The sequence below is a fragment of the Eremothecium cymbalariae genome, chromosome 2 (genome assembly GCF_000235365.1).
Source record: "Eremothecium cymbalariae DBVPG#7215 chromosome 2, complete sequence".
NCBI lineage: Eukaryota > Fungi > Ascomycota > Saccharomycetes > Saccharomycetales > Saccharomycetaceae > Eremothecium > Eremothecium cymbalariae.
The window spans coordinates 501,908-521,357 of record NC_016450.1 but is presented as its reverse complement, the minus strand read 5'-3'; the positions used below and the strand labels follow the sequence as shown (position 1 = coordinate 521,357).

Sequence of the window (19,450 nt, the reverse complement as noted above, 5' to 3'; positions counted from 1 at the left end):
AAATATCTCTCTCTATTGACCACCGTCTTTCAGCATCCATCATTTTTTACCGTTGCAAATCAAATGCTATGACCTAAGTTTGTATATATATATATAATGTATCTTGAAGCTTTTTACACTCAATATTCTCTAAACTACAATCTTTCCCCATATCTCCGCCTACACTCCCTCCAATACCAAACAAGCAGCCAGGCTCTTCCATGCAACTTGCCTCATTTAACTGCACATAATTCCCCATTACTATATCTTCCCTTATCGAGCTGACCTTGCTCCTCTAGACTCACAATCCACACACCGCATAATTTCAATGCCATTAACAGTGCCGTTTTGGCCTTCGTTAAACTTCCCTTCTTTTCCTTCCTTTTGAAAAGTGCGTCTTGAAATTTTTTTATCATATATATATAATGATTGGTTCTAGTTGGTATGTAGACGGAGTATTTAATATAGGTATATAGTAAGCACTAGACTAGTATTATTTATTAAGTTTAAAGGATCTATATTGGAAGCTTAGACCTTGTGAAGTATATTGGTAGAGCTGGTTGTATTCTAGAAGAAATTGTGTTGAAAAAAGGATGTCAAGTTTGACCAGTAAATTCGAAGGACTTTCTATTAGCTCGCCACCTCTTGGGAAGGAGCAATTGGCATATCAAGCACAGTGGACATCGGTTTTAAAGACTGGGGAGGTGCGTGCGAAGTTGAAGGAGTTGAACTTGTTTCTTCGCGATAGTACGTTTCTTGCCGCTACGGGGACGCCTGTTAAGTTAGATGTGGAGTACTTTGAGGCTACGCTTCCTGTTATTAAGGAGATTGTGAATTCTTCCAAGGATGTTCAGGAGAACTGTGGGAAATACAGACATGTGATTCGGTGGGTCTTGTTCTTACAGAATTTGTTAGAAGTCGAGGAAAGTGAGAGGTTGGTTGTTCCTGAGGGTATGGAATTACCACGTGAGGTTATTGAGAAGAAGAAGAAGGAGTTGGCTGGGAAGGGTTCGGCAGGAGCAACAGCGGGTGCGGATAAAAAGGCATCTTCCTCTGGGAAGCAGCAGCAGCCTCGGGGTAAGCCCGATGAGGCTACATTAGCGAAGTTGAGGGAGGAAGCGAAGGCCAAGAAGGCTGCCAAGAAGGCAGCTGCTGCAGAACAGCAAGGAAAGGCTGGTGAAGAAGCACCAGCAAAGATTTATCCATCGGCAATTGACTTCCGTGTTGGTTTTATCCAGAAGGCCATTAAGCACCCTGATGCTGATTCTCTATATGTTTCAACAATTGATGTTGGGGAAGCTGAGGGACCTAGAACTGTGTGTTCTGGTCTTGTAAAGAGCTATCCTTTAGAAGCTATGCAAGAGCGGTTCGTTGTTGTTGTCTGTAACTTGAAACCTGTGAATATGAGAGGTATCAAATCTGCTGCAATGGTTCTTTGTGGATCTAACGAAACGAAAGTTGAGCTTGTGGAGCCACCTGCTAATAGCAAGCCTGGTGATAAAGTCTTTTTTGAAGGATTTGGTGATGAGGAACCATTAAAACAATTAAACCCCAAAAAGAAAATATGGGAGCAGTTGCAACCCCATTTTTCTACCAACGACGAGTTGGAGGTCATTTTCCAAGATGAACAAGACAAAGATATGCCTGTAAGAAAACTCACCAACTCTAAAGGCGAAACATTTAAGGTTGCTTCAATTGTTAAGGGTAGTGTTAATTAATAAAAAAACGATTCATATTATTATTGTCCTCATCCTCGTCGCTACCTACGTAGCCACCTTCGCAACATTTGATGCCATAGCATCTGCGGTACTGGTATTGGTGCTAGTGTACGTATCATTATATACTTGCTCAATTTGTTTTAATTGAAACTCCCAATACTTTAACTGCATCTCAATACCTGCAACATCTGGAGCTGCACGAGCATACGCCTCCAGCAGCTGCCCGGAACAAAAAGCCACCATGTTCCGGCATATATCTGATTTAATAGAGCATGTAAACTGACCTTGTAACACGTCCGTGGACCCAACACAGTCGACCAGATTCTCACAATTAATCAACGCCTCTATAGATGCATCATCATAATTATAGGAATGAATAGACGTAAGTACCCCCACAATCAACGGATATGCACTAAATGGCAGCCGACCGCATGAAACAAGCCAGTTTCTAACCTTGGTGTTCAATTCCGGCGCATCCGTTTTCAGCATTAACAACAGATAACAAACAGAACGTATCTCCGTACTTCTCATCTCAACTCGTTGTAGCCACTTCCGTATATCAATATTCCTTGTACTCATCAGCTCTCTCAATAGTTCTCTCGGCAACTCCATCTCATTCGCCGCCAAACTCTGCACATGCCCCGACAACCACTTCACATACTCCGTATTCTGCAAAACCGTATTGTTGAACTTCGATATCAACATGTTCCAATGCTCTGGGAAAAATGCCGCCAACAACTGTCTGTCCTCCTTACCAACCTGCTCCCCAACCTGCCGTCCACAACTGTCACAACTCGTGCCAGTGCATCCCGCGCCCCGTCCCCCGACACTACCGTCCTTACCTCCTACACTCCCCATCGACCTGACCCTGCCTTTATCCACACGCCCCTTAAACCGCTCGAACCAAATAGCGCTATAAGGCCCCGCCTGTCCAATATGCCCGGCATCCAACTTCTTCAAATTCCGCTCCAACTGCTCCTCCACGTACCGCGCATCAAACCTCCGAGGCGTCCCGTGAATAACCCTCACCGCATTATCATACACCTTAAGTCTTCGAACACTAATAGTAAAACTATCTCTATTTTCCTCCTCACTCTCATCTTCACCCTGCTCTCTCCTCGCAGACCGACTAATACTCTCACCCACCTGCCCTACCGTCTGCGTCTCGCGCTGCCGCTGCTGCTGCTCGAGCGCTCTATTGTCCCCCCCATGCCCGCGGAATTGCGTAAGTTGACGGAATTCCTTCTTAGATAACCTTTCCCGCCGGCGCCCGTCTGTCCCCGCCGCCTCGCTCTCTAGCCGCCCGTCCTTCCGCGAAACTCGAAACATGTTTTCCTGCAGCCACATCAGTCGGACATCGTATGAACAAGAGTCACCATGCTTCGTGCATAAGCTGCAGAATGGCCTACGTTCGTCACAACGTCGCTTTTTGAAACGACACGCCCAACACCCCGTGAAACTTCTTGCCTTCGATTTCGGTAACGCTTTCAAACTCGCTCCCGCAGGTGTAATGCCACCAGTTTCGCCCGGATTTTTAGTGCTTTTGCTGCATGATGTACCAGTGTGCGCCATATTATGTTCGTATATTTTAAAAAGTAAAGACACACTAATACTGTCTGTCTGCGTAGTAACTAGTATTATTATATTTAATATGCTGTTGATGTTGATGACGGTGATTATATTAGGATTATTATATTTTTATTTTAGTATTGCAGTATAGTGGTGGAAGAGTTGTGTGATGCTGGAAGTATTATGATTTTGTAATGCTTAGTATAATTATGATTCTGATAGCGAAGAATTAGTAAAACATATGGTATTGACGAGCGATTTAAAGAGAGTGGGAGGCAAAGAGGAGAATTATTGGATATAGTAGACTACGAGCATATCCCCGATGGCCGTAAAGTATATATATAGAGTGTGGCAGCGTTGTCGAAACTGTGAGAGCATCTCGGTTATGGTTCGGATACTACGGAATGGTCGTTCGTAGTTTTAGTGGGAGGTGCATGATAAATAACACACCAAAAAACGCCATTTTTGTAGTAAGTAAGGTGGCAGTAAGTCGGAATACTAATTCTGTTTTGCTTTATGCTAGACATGCATATGCGGCCCGGCGGACGTAACGCTTTGGGTTCTCGAGGGGCGCATGTGGATAATACGAAAAGTGTGACAGCTGTGCTTATGAAAAAGAGATAGATACAAGGCACACACAGGGCGAAACTCATAGTCTAGAATTCCTGCACCTTGTTCAGAGAAGAGGATGATGATGGCGATGATGACGGAGAGGAGGAAGAGGAGGAGCATCATGTTGAAAAAGACACCTTCCGTCATATGTTCCTATACGGAAATAGGCCCCCCTAAGAGATAAACATACAGGTTGGGGAACAAGAAGACGTTTTTATTGAGTATAATGTTTTTTGTTTTTTGATTTATTTCTTGGAGTTCTATTCTTTCTTATCCTCTTTTTTGTTTCATCTCTTCTCTATATAGAAGAATAATATAGCTCTCCAAAGGTACATAGGCTTTAGTGGTAAAAAAGCAGTAGTCGTAGTAGTCGTAGTCGTAGTCGTAGTCGTAGTCGTAGTAGTCGTAGTCGTAGTTATTATTGTTTTTTAGTTATTTCTAACAGGATGTGCCCATATCTCCTGGTAGGTATGTTTACCGTTAGTCTCTGGGACACATAGCCATACGTAGACAGAGAGTAGAAGAGCGACTGCGGCGAAAATCACGAACACGTAGCCCCCAATTATCTGGTTCAGGATAGGAAACCCAAAACCCACGATGAACGTAGCCAACCAATTCAAGGTTATACCAAAGCTCTGAGCTACACCGACAGTTGCAAGGCTGGATAATTCAGAAATAAACAGGAACGGTATCGGACCCATGCCCAAGGCAAAGACGGCTATGTACATGAAGATGGAGAACACCAGCAACGGAGGTTTGTGTGAGAGTATGCCCGTGGAGATGAGGAGGGAGGCAGCAGCCATCGCGCCGCTGGAAAGAATGAGTAGTGGTTTCCTTCCACATCGATCAACAACTAACGCGGCTGCGCATGTAACACCGACGTTTAATACAGATATAATAAAGTTGACTAGAATTGCATAGTCCGGTAAAGCTTGACCGATGACATGAACGCCATAGAATATGATGGCGTTGATGCCACACAACTGCTGACCCATCAGAATGACTGCTATTACAGTCCGCGGACGGGCGTAGAGTTTTGAGATGACATACTCTAACAAAGATGGGCCTGTAGTGGAACCTGACACTTCCTGTTCTCGAGCCTGCTCCCAAGCGTTTGTTTCTAAGCGTGCCTGGTCGTGGGATACTCCGCGCAGCCTAGCCAACACTAACGCAGCCTGTGGCTCGTGGCCACATGCCATAAGCCACTTGGGTGACTCTTCAATCATAAATAGTAACCCATAATTAATTCCAGCAATAGCTGCTGCCATAAAAAGTAACCAACGCCAATACAGAGTGTTCGCCCAGAAAAACGCCAACAGCTGAGTCAGCAGAATCCCCAAGTTGATAGAAACTTGGTTTAAAGATCCAAGAGCCCCTTTCCAAGCATTAGGGGCAACCTCGTTGATCAAAAGAGGTGTTACAACAATGTTGCTTCCAGATGCTACTCCGGCTATGAAGCGGCCTGCCAGAAGCTCAACATAAGAATTGCTGAAGAATAGCATCAAAGATCCCAACCCACCAAGCACACAGTTTCCAAATGATGTATTTCTCCGTCCATATCGATCTGCCAACGGCCCCGCATACAAAGAACCGATCAAGCCACCAATAGAAAATATCGAAGTAACTAATCCATACTGCGACTCCTCCAAATGTATGCACTGCTTCCAACCATGCCTTCCAAACCAAGTATCTCTATATGACGGATCTAACGGCAAATGGCACATGACAGCTTCTTGAGGCGCATTCAGTTCCGCCATGTGGTATCCAAATTGAAACGATCCCAAACAAGCAACAAGTGTAGTCGTTAATAACTTCAAAGTTATCCGCGGTAATGGGTACCGACGAGAAGCCAATAACGGTTCTAATTCTGTCATCGCTTAAATGCTGAATTAATAAAACAAGTTAAAAGGAAAAGTGGAAAAGGAAAAGTAAGACAAAAATATAATTCTAAATGTAAATGTAATGTGAATTGAATTGAATTCTAAAATAAAATAAAATGCTTGGCTGTTATTATATGTGTTGTTTATTCACGTTCCAAAACTAATACCCCCGTTAAAATGATCCTCCTTTTTACAGCTTCAAAAAGAAAATTCCCTTTATATATCTGCCTATAATAACACTTGTTTGTTTGTATTCCCCACCACGTTAATCCTTTTCACTAATAGCTCGACTTGGTTGGTTGGTTGTAACTTTCCAATTTCAAAATAACGAGAACACTTTATACACTGATAGATTACAGTCCGAAATTGATAATAAAGAATATATTATCTCTTAAATACACTGGCAACTTGTTTCAAAATATGGATTATTTTTCTGGTATTAGGCACTAGTTTTGGGTTTCCATTCGTTGGAATGGAATCAGCAGGGGGAACTTCAGAGAGGGAGAGGAGGCTTTATAATTAACTACTTATTAGTATTTAGGGACTGAGAGAGGACCATACTCGTGCTGTATGGGCGTACCTGTTGTGACACGGGGCTGATTCTGGTTGAATTCCAAGGCACGTGACAAGTGACTGTGAACCCACACATTCTGGACTATCCATAAATACACCCATACACCCAAATATTATTGCCATTTCGCCGTCGTGCGGATCTCTCGAAGTTCTGACCGACGCGCACCGACCTGTCGGGTCTCAGTTTCTCTCTCCACAGTCGATTTTTCAGTAGATTTGATGATACTTATTATACATATGTACACTTAGTTTAGTTGGCTTACCGTTTAGATAATAACATCATCAACTAGGAATAATATGCCAACCAGACTAACCAAGACTAGAAAGCACAGGGGTCACGTCTCAGGTATGTAGTTCTATATGTGGCAGCAAGCTGTCATGTTCCGTGGGAAGAGAGAACGAAAGAACCAAGACGTTGATTCTCGTTTGTGTGTTAATCAAGTGGCATGGTATAGACATTTAGGAACGACGGTGGGGATCTGTTGAGGGGATGCACTATACTCTTCCGCACGGTGCATAGCCCTCCGCTTTGGTGGACGGGGCGTTTCTTTGTCAACGTTCCAGTAGCAAGTCCGTGAGTTTTTATGGGAATGCCATGCTGCTTGTTTATTGAAAGCATAACGAAGAATTGACGAAGAGTGTTATTTTCCAGTTTATGTTACTAACTAGTTTGTACAGCCGGTAAGGGTAGAGTCGGTAAGCACAGAAAGCATCCCGGTGGTAGGGGTATGGCTGGTGGTATGCACCACCACAGAACCAACCTGGATAAATACCATCCAGGTTACTTTGGTAAGGTTGGTATGAGATACTTCCATAAGCAAAAGAACCACTTTTGGAGACCAGTTTTGAACTTAGACAAGTTGTGGTCTTTAGTTCCAGAGGAGAAGAGGGATGAATACTTGAACTCTGCTTCTAAATCAGCAGCTCCAGTTATCGACACTTTGGCAGCTGGTTACGGTAAGATTTTGGGTAAGGGTAGAATTCCAAACGTCCCAGTTATCGTGAAGGCTAGATTTGTCTCCAAGTTGGCCGAGGAGAAGATCAAGGCTGCTGGTGGTGTCGTCGAATTGATTGCTTAAACAGTTAAAATAAGAGAATAACATGTAGTTTATGTAGATTAATTGATGTCATCGTCATGGTCATGTTGCCGTAGCTTTTTTCTCTGAAGAGTTGAGTTGCAGACTGGTGGACTTTGGGCTTTTTTTTATTTCCGCATAATGTATATCTATTATGGTTTGTTCATAATAATAATGTATAGAATATGAAAATTTAGGCTTATTTTAAAAATGTTACAAAGACGAAATAACGTACCTACTACCACACACACCAGTATACCATTAGAGATGTCCTGGAATCCAGAGGATCACATTCCGGTGGAGGTTAAGGAGTTGCTGTCAGAGCCATCCCCAAATTATGTTATATCATTTTTACATATTATAGAATTGTTGAAGATTCAGCGGCGTACTGGATGGGTGGATGTTGGCATAAATCCTTGTGAATCAATCGGTGACCATATGTATCGTATGGGTGTTTCAAGCATGCTGATTAAGAATCCGGAGGTGAACCGGGATAAGTGTGTTCGTATAGCATTGGTTCATGATATGGCAGAATCATTAGTTGGTGATATCACGCCACTAGGAGGTATTACTAAAGAAGAAAAACATCGCAGAGAATGGGAGACCATGCAGTATCTCTGTGAAAAAGTGATCAGGCCGTATAACCCTGTTGCAGCAGATGAAATAATGGCCGACTTCGTTGCATACGAACGTGAAGACTGTTTAGAGGCACGCTATGTTAAAGATATTGATAAATTTGAAATGTTAGTTCAATGCTTTGAATACGAACGTAGACACAAATTTTCCAAAGAGCTAGAGCAATTTTGGAGTGCTGTATCTAGTATCAAGACCGAAGAAGTAAAATCCTGGGTTACAGACTTACAGGCCAGACGCGACCTTTTTATGAAGTCGTAAGTGATTGATTTGGTAAATACGTCATGCCAATTTAAACGCCCTCCCTTTTCACGCTTTTCCTTGATATACCTCTCTATTTATACTATTTATATATTTTGTAGTATATATATCCATAGGATGTATAATTGCATTGAACATATTTGTCTATTACGTGATGTGAGTGTTATGCCACATGCCATAGATTATCATGGCCAAAAATAAGTGATCCAATTGCATGTCTGGCAAAGAGACATAAGAGTCCAACAGCGAACTGTAATCCGCAAATAGAAAAGCACAGTTTGTCTTCCCTCATGGGACCAAACCATACCAAAACTAGATTAATTAAGGTCATATTACTGCAATCGACTGGGTTCCCCTTACTGTCTAGAGTAAGATCGATCAACTTGAACCGATATAGATATTTCAAAATGGTGACAAAAAAGGGTTTGGCTGGTTTTTCCGTCAGATTTGCTCTAGACGTATACAACAGTCCATCTTTCTCGTTGAACTTAGGTAAGCGATGACGTGGACAAGGAACCAAACCAAAGAGTTGCGGCACACTGTACAAGAAATTGACTATCTGTGGGATGAAGAAAAGCAACATAGTCTTTGAGAAATGGCCTAGAATTCCAACCACAGCGAACACCATACCGGCAAAATAGCAATAGGTATCTCCAACAAATACCCTGGCAGGCCAACGATTCCATTTCCAAAGGGCCAAAGATACCCCAATAAAAGGGATTATCATCACCATTGAGAACAGATGAGACTCCTTCGTTTGTTCTGGACCCAACGACATATATAGAACATCGTTTAAGAGACATATAACACCCAACACTATTGCCTGTAGAACCTCCAACCCGTTGACGCCAGCTAAAATATTAATTGCATTAGGACAAAAAATAGCCATCGCTGCCATGTATACATAATAGAACCACCCCAGATCAAACAGAACCCGTCTCCTCAATGCTGGGAATAAGTCACGAACAAAATTGGGAACTAAAACATATGTTACACCGAAATCAGCGTAGTAGACAACAAGTAACGGAATAGCTGCAATGGAGGGCAGAAAGAATTTATGTCTCCACCGTAGATCAAACAAATCATCTGCTACTCCTAGCAACACCGTAGAATGTAGGCACAAAAGAGCACTTAAATAAGCGCTCAATCTACCATGAGGGAAGACTAAATGAATATGTTGTTTATCCATCATCTCAGAATCCCTATTGCCGCCGCCTGATGTAACCACCAAGTACTTGTAAAATACAAACGGAATCGAAAGGAACATTACAAATAGATATACTGTCGCCGAAACAGCTCCAATTGTTTCTGCAATCACCGGTTTCCCTGGTTTGCTTAGATCTTTGCCGTAAAGACCAATCTTAATAAAGCTGTCACTAACACGTGGAATCAACGCATCGGTAGCCAAGTACCCAATAATAGCGAACCCCAAAGAACTGTATAATGCACTAGTATATTTAGAATATACTATTAGGGCCACACCAAAGATCAACAGTATTTTGGGTAACAACTTAGACATCTTTGCCCGCTCAGACTTTGTATTTTTAAACAGATGTTGATGTGTTAAATTCAGCTTAAACCTTTGATATTTCTTTTGGAAAGTTGAAAAAGGCCGACATCTCCAAAACCTTAGCAGGTTTTGCAAAATATTCATTTCTGGCTCAACTACAAAGCTAAGAGGTGCATCTCGGAAACGACAAGAAAGCGCAGGGTTCTCTACCTATTTCTATATATACTGTAGCAAACGGGCAGTCCAGGAGGAGGATTGAAAAGGAATTATGAAGCCTTTTATCACGGGTCATGAGGATTTAATCCATGATATTTGTTATGATTTTTATGGTAGACATGTTGCTACCTGCTCCAGCGATCAGCATATTAAGGTTTTCAAGTTGGACAAGGATAGTAATGAGTGGGAATTGAGTGATTCCTGGAAGGGTCATGATAGCAGTGTAGTATCGTTAGATTGGGCTTCGCCAGAATATGGGAGGATTATCGCTAGTGTATCTTACAATAAAACTATTAAATTGTGGGAAGAGGATCCTGATGCACCTGAGTGTTCGGGTAGGCGGTGGACTAAGCTTTGTACGTTAAATGATGCAATGGGTCCGTTATATAGCGTTAAGTTTGCACCAGGTCATCTTGGCCTTAGGTTAGGTGCCATTGGAAACGATGGAGTGTTAAGAATTTATGACGCGCTTGAGCCTTCAGATTTGAGATCTTGGACCTTAACCGCTGAGGTTAAAGTTTTAGCTACATCTCCGGCCTCTCATCTGCAATCTGACTTTTGCTTAGCGTGGTGCCCATCTAGGTTTTCTACCGAGAGGCTTGTGGTATGTGCCCTAGACCAAGCATTCATATATGAGAAAAGTAAGACAGGAAAGCTATTTATTGTTGCAAAATTACCGGGACATCAAGGGCTAATCAGATCTGTCAGCTGGGCTCCTTCTTTCGGAAGATGGCACCAGTTGATCGCTACGGGAAGCAAGGATGGCAAAGTCAGGATCTTCAAGCTGACGGAAAAGCTTGAAGACGGAAACGATGACGCTAACGATGCAAATGATGATATGAGCATTGATAAAAATGACTCATCTATAGTTACAAATACCAAGCCTCTTCTCAAAGTTGAATTAGTAAGCGAACATTCAGATCATAAAGGTGAAGTTTGGTCTGTGTCTTGGAACCTTACGGGAACAATACTAAGCAGCTCAGGAGATGACGGCAAAGTACGTCTATGGAAATCCTCCTTTTCCAATGAATTTAAATGTATGAGCGTAGTTTTTGCTCAAAAAAGGAAATAGAAGATGCTATGTTCAGTTTTTAAACATTTATTGTTGTTCTATAACTACATAACCTTAATGTTGATTTTTCATCTTTCGATTTCACTGTAAGGTCGGTGTCGAGCTCAACTTGATGTAGTTTATACTAGAACAACGACTAAATATTCCGTGCAGGAGGTAAATAGAACAATTCTAATGCCCATTAAACCTCCTCATTACTATGCCTAATGCTGATCAAGCAATATTTAATTTAAAAATCCCGAATCCTGTGGAACTGGAGGCTTAAACTGCGCCCGAATTATTACAAGGAAACAAACGGGTTTTAACCTCGGAATTAAAATAAGAGAAACGTACCTTAAATAAAATTCTGTATATAAAGTTGTGCAAATGTCACAAGGATAAAGCAACTGTTAAATATCTTTCTAGTCCAGATAACAACGACTAACAGATTATTGAGAACTTTAAAGATGTCGAGCTTTTACGACCTAGCACCATTAAACAAAAAGGGAGAACCTTTCTCATTCAGTCAGTTGAAGGGGAAGGTCGTTTTGATTGTGAATGTAGCCTCAGAATGTGGGTTTACTCCTCAATACAAAGAGTTGGAGGAACTTTATAAGAAGCACAAGGAAGCGGGACTTGAAATTATTGGATTCCCTTGCAACCAATTTGGGCATCAAGAACAAGGAACAGATGAGGAGATCGGTCAGTTCTGTAAATTGAACTATGGAGTAACTTTCCCAATTTTGAAGAAAATTAATGTCAATGGGGCAGAGGCCGACCCTGTGTACGAGTATTTGAAGTCCCAGAAGTCAGGTATTATGGGTTTCAAGGGTATTAAGTGGAATTTTGAAAAGTTTTTGGTAGACAGGAACGGTAAGGTCCACGATAGATACTCCTCATTGACCAAGCCTCACTCTATTGAAAATACTATCGTTTCCTTATTGAATGAGAAGGCCGCTTTATAATGATAATGGCGAAGGAGGTTTTATTATATATAACATTATGTTATACGTAACTCTCATGTAGCTTTAATCCCTGTTTAATACTGTTTGAGGTTTCTGCGATTACTCACAGGTTATATAAGGCATAATACAGTTAGTTAGTCTATCCTTATTATTTACAATATGGTTCTGATCTTGGTTAGATATTATACATTTTCATTTTCTAGTAGCTGTATCTTTATTCAGACAATGAGGAATAATTGGCAAGCACATTTAGGCTAAGCGTAAACAGGACGCCATTATTCTAATTTAACCTTCTTGGCTTCGACTTCATCTGGCAGAGTCGTCTCATGATCTACCTGTTCTGCTTCTCTAGCTCTTTTAGCTTCTTCCTCTCTTGCTAATTCAGCTGCAATGTCCTCCTCCTTCATGCGTGCCTTCAATGCATCATTCGTTGTAATACCAGCATTAAATTCCTTTTCCAAGCACTGCAGTAGGGTAAAAGCTCGTCTTTGCAACTCAGCAGGGGTCCTGCTCTGGAAATAAAAGTCCAATTCAAATAAAGGACACTCTCTGATTTCATCACGAATTAATTCGTATACGTTTTCTCTATCTAAACCGTATTTGAACAGCATGATTAAAATGAATCTATCTTCTTCTTCAGAAAAGGTTCTCTTATTATTGGACGATGGAGGATGTTTTAAGCACAAGTCAAACAACGGGTTGGTACACTGGCTGATTTTACGTCTCAGTGCTTCTTGCTGCAGCTTGACTCTTCTTATCTTTTCTTCCTCTGTTTCAATGGCCTTTACGTATTTTTCATAATCTTCTATTCTTTCCAAACAGGACCAAAAAGCTTTCGCATATTCACGAACTTCTTCTTCAGTTTTTGTACCACCTAGTTCCATAGTTATGGCTTTAATAGAATTCCTACCATATTTTCCACTAGCAGTAACAAATCTGCGGAATTCCATCTTGTTCCAATTATGAAAACCCTCTTTCTCCCAATTAACCTTGTTCCTTTCTTCCTCCTCAGTCAACGGTTGTGCATTTGCAACAGCAAGCTTCAAAAGTTCTAATTTAACTTTCTTTTCTTCATCATCAACTTCACCGTAGGTTATCTTCACATCATCCATTGTTGGTACATATTTAGTCCTCTTTGCAGTCCACATACGTTCCTTTTCATATAAAATCTTTAATTGAGGAGGGAGCAATTGATGACTATTAAACGGTTGTGGTTTTGGCATTCTTGGAGTGGCGGCCTGGTTTACACGACTACCGGTGTTCAAAACACCCTTGTAGTAATTATCTATAGAGTAATTTTCTTTACGCTCACGCTTGGTGGGTTCTATCCATAATGGGCTGATAATGTCTTTATTGATCTTCTTCTTAAAATCCTTGCCATCCCACTCATATGCTGAGTCTTGATTGAATTTCTGTAGTTGATCAAGTCCCAAGGCAGCATATTTTTCAGCCAATGACTTGGTCTTATTTTCGGATTTAGTTAACAATTCTTCTAAATCAACCTCACCATCCTTGTCACCTGTTTCCGGTTGCGGTGTGCCTTTGGAACTAGATGCAGTGCTGGTATCATTGCTCTTGAAGACATCGACCGCACCATGTTGTATCATGGACAATAGCTCGTCCTTTGCACCCTTTGCACTCTCCTTTTTTAATACTCCTGCCCGACCCTGCTGAATAACAAGTTGATCTAACCTGAGTTTCTGTGTTGCCCTTTCCAAAATCTTCTCTTCGACAGAATTATCTGTAACCAACCGAAAAACCTTAACCTGCTTTTTTTGCCCAATTCTATGAGCTCTATCCATAGCCTGCAAATCAGCTTGAGGATTCCAATCTGAGTCATAAAGTACAACAACATCAGCAGTGGTCAAATTAATACCCAAGCCACCAGCACGTGTAGTCAATAAGAAGATGAATTTCTTTGATTCAGGTGCATTATACTCATCGATAGCTTCAATACGATCTTCATGCGCAGTAGAACCATCTATCCTACAGTATTCATAACCTCTAAAATAACAGTAATCTTCTAAAATGTCCAAGAGTCTAGACATTTGACTGAAGATCAATACACGAGACCCATCACTTTTCAATTTTTTCAATAATCTATCCAGAACCTTCAACTTTGCAGAATTGTAGACTAAGTGTTCGTCAGTAGTATATGGTGGGCCCGGTTCAGCCCCATCAAACAAGTATGGATGGTTACAGCATTTCCGCAACTGCATCATGATATTAAGCAACCTGGTTTTGGATTCCTTTGATCTATTTGCACCATTTACAGCATCGATATCCTTTTCCAAAATCTGTTTGTACCATTTCCTTTGCATACTAGCCATACCAACATACAAATTCAATTCTTTCTTGGGTAATAAAGAAGTTTCCACATCATTTTTGATACGCCGCAATAGGAAAGGCTGGAGAATGGTATGCAGTTGTTTAACGATTGTATCTTTATCTTCCCCAGTTGTTTCTGAAGAAAACCATTCGTCGAACGCTGCTGAATCGGAAAAAATATCCGGGAGCAAGAAATTTAATAACGCCCATAACTCATGTAAGTTATTTTGTAATGGGGTACCAGTAATCAACAACCTGTTTCTTGAAGTAAACTCTCGTAAAACTTGAGAGAGCATGGACTCCTCATTTTTGATCCTATGTGCCTCATCAATCACAACGTATTCCCAATCGATTTTTTTAAAAGATGCCTTCTCTTTAATAATAATTTCGTAGGACGCAACCACTATCTCAAAGTCGCATGCCAACAACCTTTCCTGACACATCTTGGCCCTTTCATCTTTATCACCCTGTAGTATGAACGCATCCACTTCTGGTGTCCACTTCTTGATTTCTCTGAGCCAATTGTTCAAGGTGGACTTCGGCGCAATCACTAAAAATGGACCTGGCTTCCCTTCAACATATCTTAGGTAACCTAAGAAGGCGATCGTCTGCAAAGTTTTACCCAAACCCATCTCGTCTGCCAAAATACCTGCTAGCTGGTTCTTATGCAACGATACCAACCAATTCAGACCTTGAATTTGATACGGTCTCAAAGTTCCGTTCACATATCCTGGCGACTCACGGAATTGAAATTCAAACCCCTCCTCATTATCCGATTCTTCTTCCTCATCCCTCATCAATTCTGCATCCTCCTCACGCTCCGTTTTCCGTCTTCGTTTATCTTCATGTTTCATGTTCTTCTTCTTCCCATTTGAATCATCCAAAAGTTGTAACACCTTCTCAAACCTTTCATCTTTGGATGCTTTACGCTCAATAAAGTGCCTAAACAACGAACTCAAGCCCAATAGATGTTGAAATCGCTTGGTCGTCCCCTCCATATCAAAACGACGTTTACCATCTTCATTGCTCAGCAGATACCGTTTCTTATTAAATACCAGGTCCCTTTTGGCTGGTTGACCTTCCTGAAATGGCTTCAGTCTCTGCAAATATGCCTGATAGTCCATGATGTATTTAACTGAATAGAGTTGATGGAACAAGAAACAATTCCAATAACTTTAGTAGCTGCGCCCTGGTATGACGAAATCCAGCCAATAGTTAGTAAATACCTGAAGCACCTGTAAAACACTTCGTTACCCAATGATGGGAGTAGCAAGTTCATGTACGCGTTTGCCAATTTTTCACTTCTAGAACGCCATTCTACTTTGCAACGTCCAACGTGATTCGGTAATAATCACATCTTCAAAGCAGCATTGGCATCAGTTACAGTCGGTTAGCATTGTTTAGGGATCTTTTGGTGAGATGCAGGACGAGTGTCAGGCTGCCCAGGAGCGATGCGATAGCAACTTGTCTAGTGTTGGAGGCATCAGTGTTCTACAGACGACTCGGACAAGGTTACCACCATGCGCTGTGCGTATAGTGGATGAAGAATATATATTGGTTGGTGGATACGAGCTTGACAAGCTTACTGGGTACAGGACAGGCACCATTGAGGTATATAATGATGAATTGAGACTGCAGAAGAGTTATGAGACGTATGGAGCTGTTCTAGACTTGAAGTTAAATCCTTTTGAGCAGACTTTAGTTGGCACAGCACATTCTACGGGTAACATAATGCTGTGGAGATTTGAACAGGGAGCGTTAGAGTTGTTAGCAAACCTACAGGTGTTCGAACCAGATGTGTTGATAACCTCATTGAGTTTCTCCCCCACTGATAGAAGGTTGATAGTTGTAACGACCACTGCGGGGAGCTTAAAAACTATCGATATCGAAACAGGAGAACTATTAATGACCTCCAATTCTATTAAAAAGATTTATGAGATCGCAGAGTGGAAGAAGATACAAGTACAAGGGAAAACTGAGGTTGCGGTAGATGTGGTTGAACTTTTCGACCAGGTTTCTAAACCTCACTCGCTAGAATGCTGGACTGCTGAGTTTGGATTCTTACCTCCTCTGGAAAATGTAATATTTAGCGGTGGAGACGATTGCGCGATCCAAGCCCATGATATTAGATCCGGAGAATTCATTTGGTCTAATAAGTCGTTACACACAGGTGGGGTGGTTGCCATTAAGAGTAGCACCTGGACGTTTCGCTCACATATGCCAACTTCTATTATCACTGGTTCGTACGATGACTACATCCGCTCCTTTGATCTGCGCATGCTAGCAGACTCAATTTTCCCAGGAGAGGATCCCCGCCCACTCAATATCCATGAACTGAACCTTGGAGGCGGCGTTTGGAGGTTTTCAGAATCACCATCAAATACCACTTTAGGCACAAACGAACTGCTAGCATGCTGTATGTATGATGGGGCAAAAGTTGTATCTTTAAAAGATCATCAGTTCACACTTAAAACTAGCTTCAAGAAAGGGCATGAATCTATTTGTTACGGAGGCGATTGGTGTTCTAGATTCGTGGCTACGTCTTCATTTTATGATAAATCTCTGCAGCTATGGAAGCCGTAATTGCACAGAACTCAAGAGGGTTACCATGTATATATATAACTGAATATGCTGCTACTAGCAGTCAATATCATATTAAATACCTTCCACCAGTTAATTAGTATGATGCTTAGCTCAAACTTAATAATTCGTTCTTCCATGTACAGTAGTCATTAATGATTTGCGATGTCCAGATGGATGGCTCCCAGCGAAAATTTTTTGAAATACTTTTTGAGAGAAAGGAGCTCATCTCATCTTCAAATAGCGCCAAAGGTTGATACCATCCAACTCTTTATAGCACTAGGGCCCCAAAGATGCCACCTAATAAAGAACCAGTTAAGAAATGGAAAGCTCCTCTGGGACCAAAGCCAATCAAGAGGAAAAATAAAAACACTATTGGTTTAGGAAAGGCGATTCAAAATGCAAGAAGTAAAGAAAACGCCATTGAATATTTGCCAGATGGCGAAATGCGTTTTACAGTTGATAAACACGAGGCTAACTGGGTTAAATTAAGATCAGTCACCCAAGAGTCTGCTCTAGATGCATTTTTAAATACTGCAGAATTAGCTGATAAGGATTTCACTGCAGATAGGCATTCCAATGTTAAGATTATCCGCATGAATGCTGGTGACGATACTGCAACATCACAGGGATTCACCTTAACCAATGAACAAAGAGCTACTATGAATGCAAAGCAAAGAACTCACTTAAAAGATTTAATAGTACCCAGAAGACCAAACTGGGACGAAAAAACGAGTCGGTTTGAGCTGGGAAGGCTGGAGAAAGATGGGTTTTTGGACTGGAGAAGGAAGCTAGCTGCTTTGCAGGAAGACAATGAGGATCTTTTATTAACACCATTTGAACGGAATATTGAAGTTTGGAGACAGTTGTGGAGAGTTATCGAAAGATCCGATTTAGTTGTACAGATTGTTGATGCTAGGGACCCTCTACTTTTTAGGTCAATTGATTTAGAAAGATATGTTAAGGAACTTGACGACAGGAAACAAAATATGCTATTAGTAAATAAGGCCGATCTATTGACTAGGAATCAACGTATAATATGGTCCAAGTACTTCATCTCCAGAGGTATCTCGTTTTCATTCTTCTCTGCTCGTATTGCAAATGAGATACTAGAAATGAAAAAGGAGCTAGGGGAGGACTATGTTCATAATGAAGATGAGAAGCAGCACTATGAAGAGGAAGAGGAGCAGGATGAATTGGATGGGGAAAAGGTGGACCAAGAGGTTTTGGAAAAAACAAAAATCTTAGAGATACATCAGCTGGAGGAATTGTTTTTGGCTAATGCTCCGCGGGAGCCGTTAATTCAGCCTAGACCTGGACAAGAACCGCTAATTCAAATTGGGTTAGTAGGCTACCCAAATGTTGGAAAATCGTCAACAATTAATGCTTTAATTGGTTCCAAAAAAGTTTCTGTTTCATCCATCCCAGGTAAGACTAAGCATTTTCAAACCATTAGACTTTCTTCACGTGTAATGTTATGTGATTGTCCTGGTTTAGTTTTCCCCAATTTTGCATATAATAAGGGAGAGCTTGTTTGTAACGGTGTCCTTCCAATTGACCAGTTACGTGAGTATATTGGCCCATGTACATTGGTGGTTGAAAGAATCCCAAAGTTCTACCTGGAAGCTGTTTATGGTATACATATTGAAACTCGATCTAAAGAAGATGGTGGCCATGGAGAAACTCCAACCGCACAAGAGCTATTAGTTGCATATGCGAGAGCTCGTGGTTATATGACACAAGGATTTGGTTCAGCAGATCAATCCCGTGCATCCCGCTACATCTTAAAGGACTATGTTAACGGCAAGTTACTATACGTAAACCCTCCCCCACATCTTGAAGACGACACGCCATACACCAAGGAGGAATGCGACGAATTTAACAAAGATTTATACACATTCAAAAGATTACCTGAAACAAGGAGACACCAAATTGCAGAAGCGGCTAAGCACAAAGGCATTGTGAAACTAGACTTAGCTCGTGATCTACGTCTATTGACATTTTCCTCTCATATCGGCGGTGACGGTAACACATTACAGGCGAAGTCCGTTAATCATGGAGGTCAACAGGCAGCATTGTATAACGCAGCAGATGATTTAGACAGAGAATTTTTCAAGATGAACCTCGTCGAAGGTCAATTAACTAATCCTTTTCATAGGAGCTCTGTTGCAAATGGTGGCGGCAAGAAGCATAACAAGAGTAACAAAAAGGGCAAAAAGAAAGCTGCAAAGTCACGAGTATCTGAGTATTAATTGATCTGGATCCTATCTTAATTTATAAAACTACTCCATATATTAATTTTATACCATTTAGCCCTTATATAGCACTACTATGCCTTAGAGCCCTTATTACCATATTAAAGGATTACCCGCACATTGCATGATGACGGAAATTTGTATGATATATTTTTACATCAAGCAAGCCAACAAGTTAAGTAAGTCATAACCACATTTCTTATAACGTTTTTAAACAAAGTAAGGCGCTGCTTCACATTTCAAT

General features: G+C 41.3%; 11 protein-coding genes across 11 annotated transcripts; 7 read left to right on the top strand and 4 right to left on the bottom strand.

Moving 5' to 3' along the window:
- Window positions 1-572: 572 nt before the first annotated feature.
- On the top strand, window positions 573-1,697 carry ARC1 (Arc1p; the record flags this gene model as incomplete). Its single annotated transcript, XM_003644779.1, has 1 exon — window positions 573-1,697. The coding sequence occupies one exon, from the start codon at window positions 573-575 to the stop codon at window positions 1,695-1,697; it is 1,125 nt and encodes a 374-aa protein (XP_003644827.1).
- Window positions 1,698-1,742: 45 nt separating this feature from the next.
- THI2 (Thi2p) lies at window positions 1,743-3,269 on the bottom strand (the record flags this gene model as incomplete). Its single annotated transcript, XM_003644778.1, has 1 exon — window positions 1,743-3,269. The coding sequence occupies one exon, from the start codon at window positions 3,267-3,269 to the stop codon at window positions 1,743-1,745; it is 1,527 nt and encodes a 508-aa protein (XP_003644826.1).
- A 1,037-nt stretch (window positions 3,270-4,306) lies between these two features.
- Window positions 4,307-5,752, bottom strand: Ecym_2262 (uncharacterized protein; the record flags this gene model as incomplete). Its single annotated transcript, XM_003644777.1, has 1 exon — window positions 4,307-5,752. One exon carries the CDS (start codon window positions 5,750-5,752, stop codon window positions 4,307-4,309), a length of 1,446 nt encoding a protein of 481 aa, XP_003644825.1.
- An 876-nt stretch (window positions 5,753-6,628) lies between these two features.
- RPL28 (60S ribosomal protein uL15) lies at window positions 6,629-7,410 on the top strand (the record flags this gene model as incomplete). Its single annotated transcript, XM_003644776.1, has 2 exons — window positions 6,629-6,677; window positions 7,010-7,410. 2 exons carry the CDS (start codon window positions 6,629-6,631, stop codon window positions 7,408-7,410), a joined length of 450 nt encoding a protein of 149 aa, XP_003644824.1.
- Window positions 7,411-7,617: 207 nt separating this feature from the next.
- Ecym_2260 (HD domain-containing protein) lies at window positions 7,618-8,301 on the top strand (the record flags this gene model as incomplete). Its single annotated transcript, XM_003644775.1, has 1 exon — window positions 7,618-8,301. One exon carries the CDS (start codon window positions 7,618-7,620, stop codon window positions 8,299-8,301), a length of 684 nt encoding a protein of 227 aa, XP_003644823.1.
- Window positions 8,302-8,464: 163 nt separating this feature from the next.
- Window positions 8,465-9,955, bottom strand: ALG7 (UDP-N-acetylglucosamine--dolichyl-phosphate N-acetylglucosaminephosphotransferase; the record flags this gene model as incomplete). Its single annotated transcript, XM_003644774.1, has 1 exon — window positions 8,465-9,955. The coding sequence occupies one exon, from the start codon at window positions 9,953-9,955 to the stop codon at window positions 8,465-8,467; it is 1,491 nt and encodes a 496-aa protein (XP_003644822.1).
- A 124-nt stretch (window positions 9,956-10,079) lies between these two features.
- On the top strand, window positions 10,080-11,099 carry SEH1 (Seh1p; the record flags this gene model as incomplete). The annotated part of the gene is made up of 1 exon (XM_003644773.1): window positions 10,080-11,099. The coding sequence occupies one exon, from the start codon at window positions 10,080-10,082 to the stop codon at window positions 11,097-11,099; it is 1,020 nt and encodes a 339-aa protein (XP_003644821.1).
- A 446-nt stretch (window positions 11,100-11,545) lies between these two features.
- GPX2 (glutathione peroxidase GPX2) lies at window positions 11,546-12,043 on the top strand (the record flags this gene model as incomplete). Its single annotated transcript, XM_003644772.1, has 1 exon — window positions 11,546-12,043. One exon carries the CDS (start codon window positions 11,546-11,548, stop codon window positions 12,041-12,043), a length of 498 nt encoding a protein of 165 aa, XP_003644820.1.
- Window positions 12,044-12,318: 275 nt separating this feature from the next.
- ISW1 (chromatin-remodeling ATPase ISW1) lies at window positions 12,319-15,495 on the bottom strand (the record flags this gene model as incomplete). Its single annotated transcript, XM_003644771.1, has 1 exon — window positions 12,319-15,495. One exon carries the CDS (start codon window positions 15,493-15,495, stop codon window positions 12,319-12,321), a length of 3,177 nt encoding a protein of 1,058 aa, XP_003644819.1.
- A 295-nt stretch (window positions 15,496-15,790) lies between these two features.
- Window positions 15,791-16,954, top strand: RRT2 (diphthamide synthase; the record flags this gene model as incomplete). The annotated part of the gene is made up of 1 exon (XM_003644770.1): window positions 15,791-16,954. The coding sequence occupies one exon, from the start codon at window positions 15,791-15,793 to the stop codon at window positions 16,952-16,954; it is 1,164 nt and encodes a 387-aa protein (XP_003644818.1).
- Window positions 16,955-17,244: 290 nt separating this feature from the next.
- On the top strand, window positions 17,245-19,203 carry LSG1 (ribosome biogenesis GTPase LSG1; the record flags this gene model as incomplete). The annotated part of the gene is made up of 1 exon (XM_003644769.1): window positions 17,245-19,203. The coding sequence occupies one exon, from the start codon at window positions 17,245-17,247 to the stop codon at window positions 19,201-19,203; it is 1,959 nt and encodes a 652-aa protein (XP_003644817.1).
- Window positions 19,204-19,450: the final 247 nt, after the last annotated feature.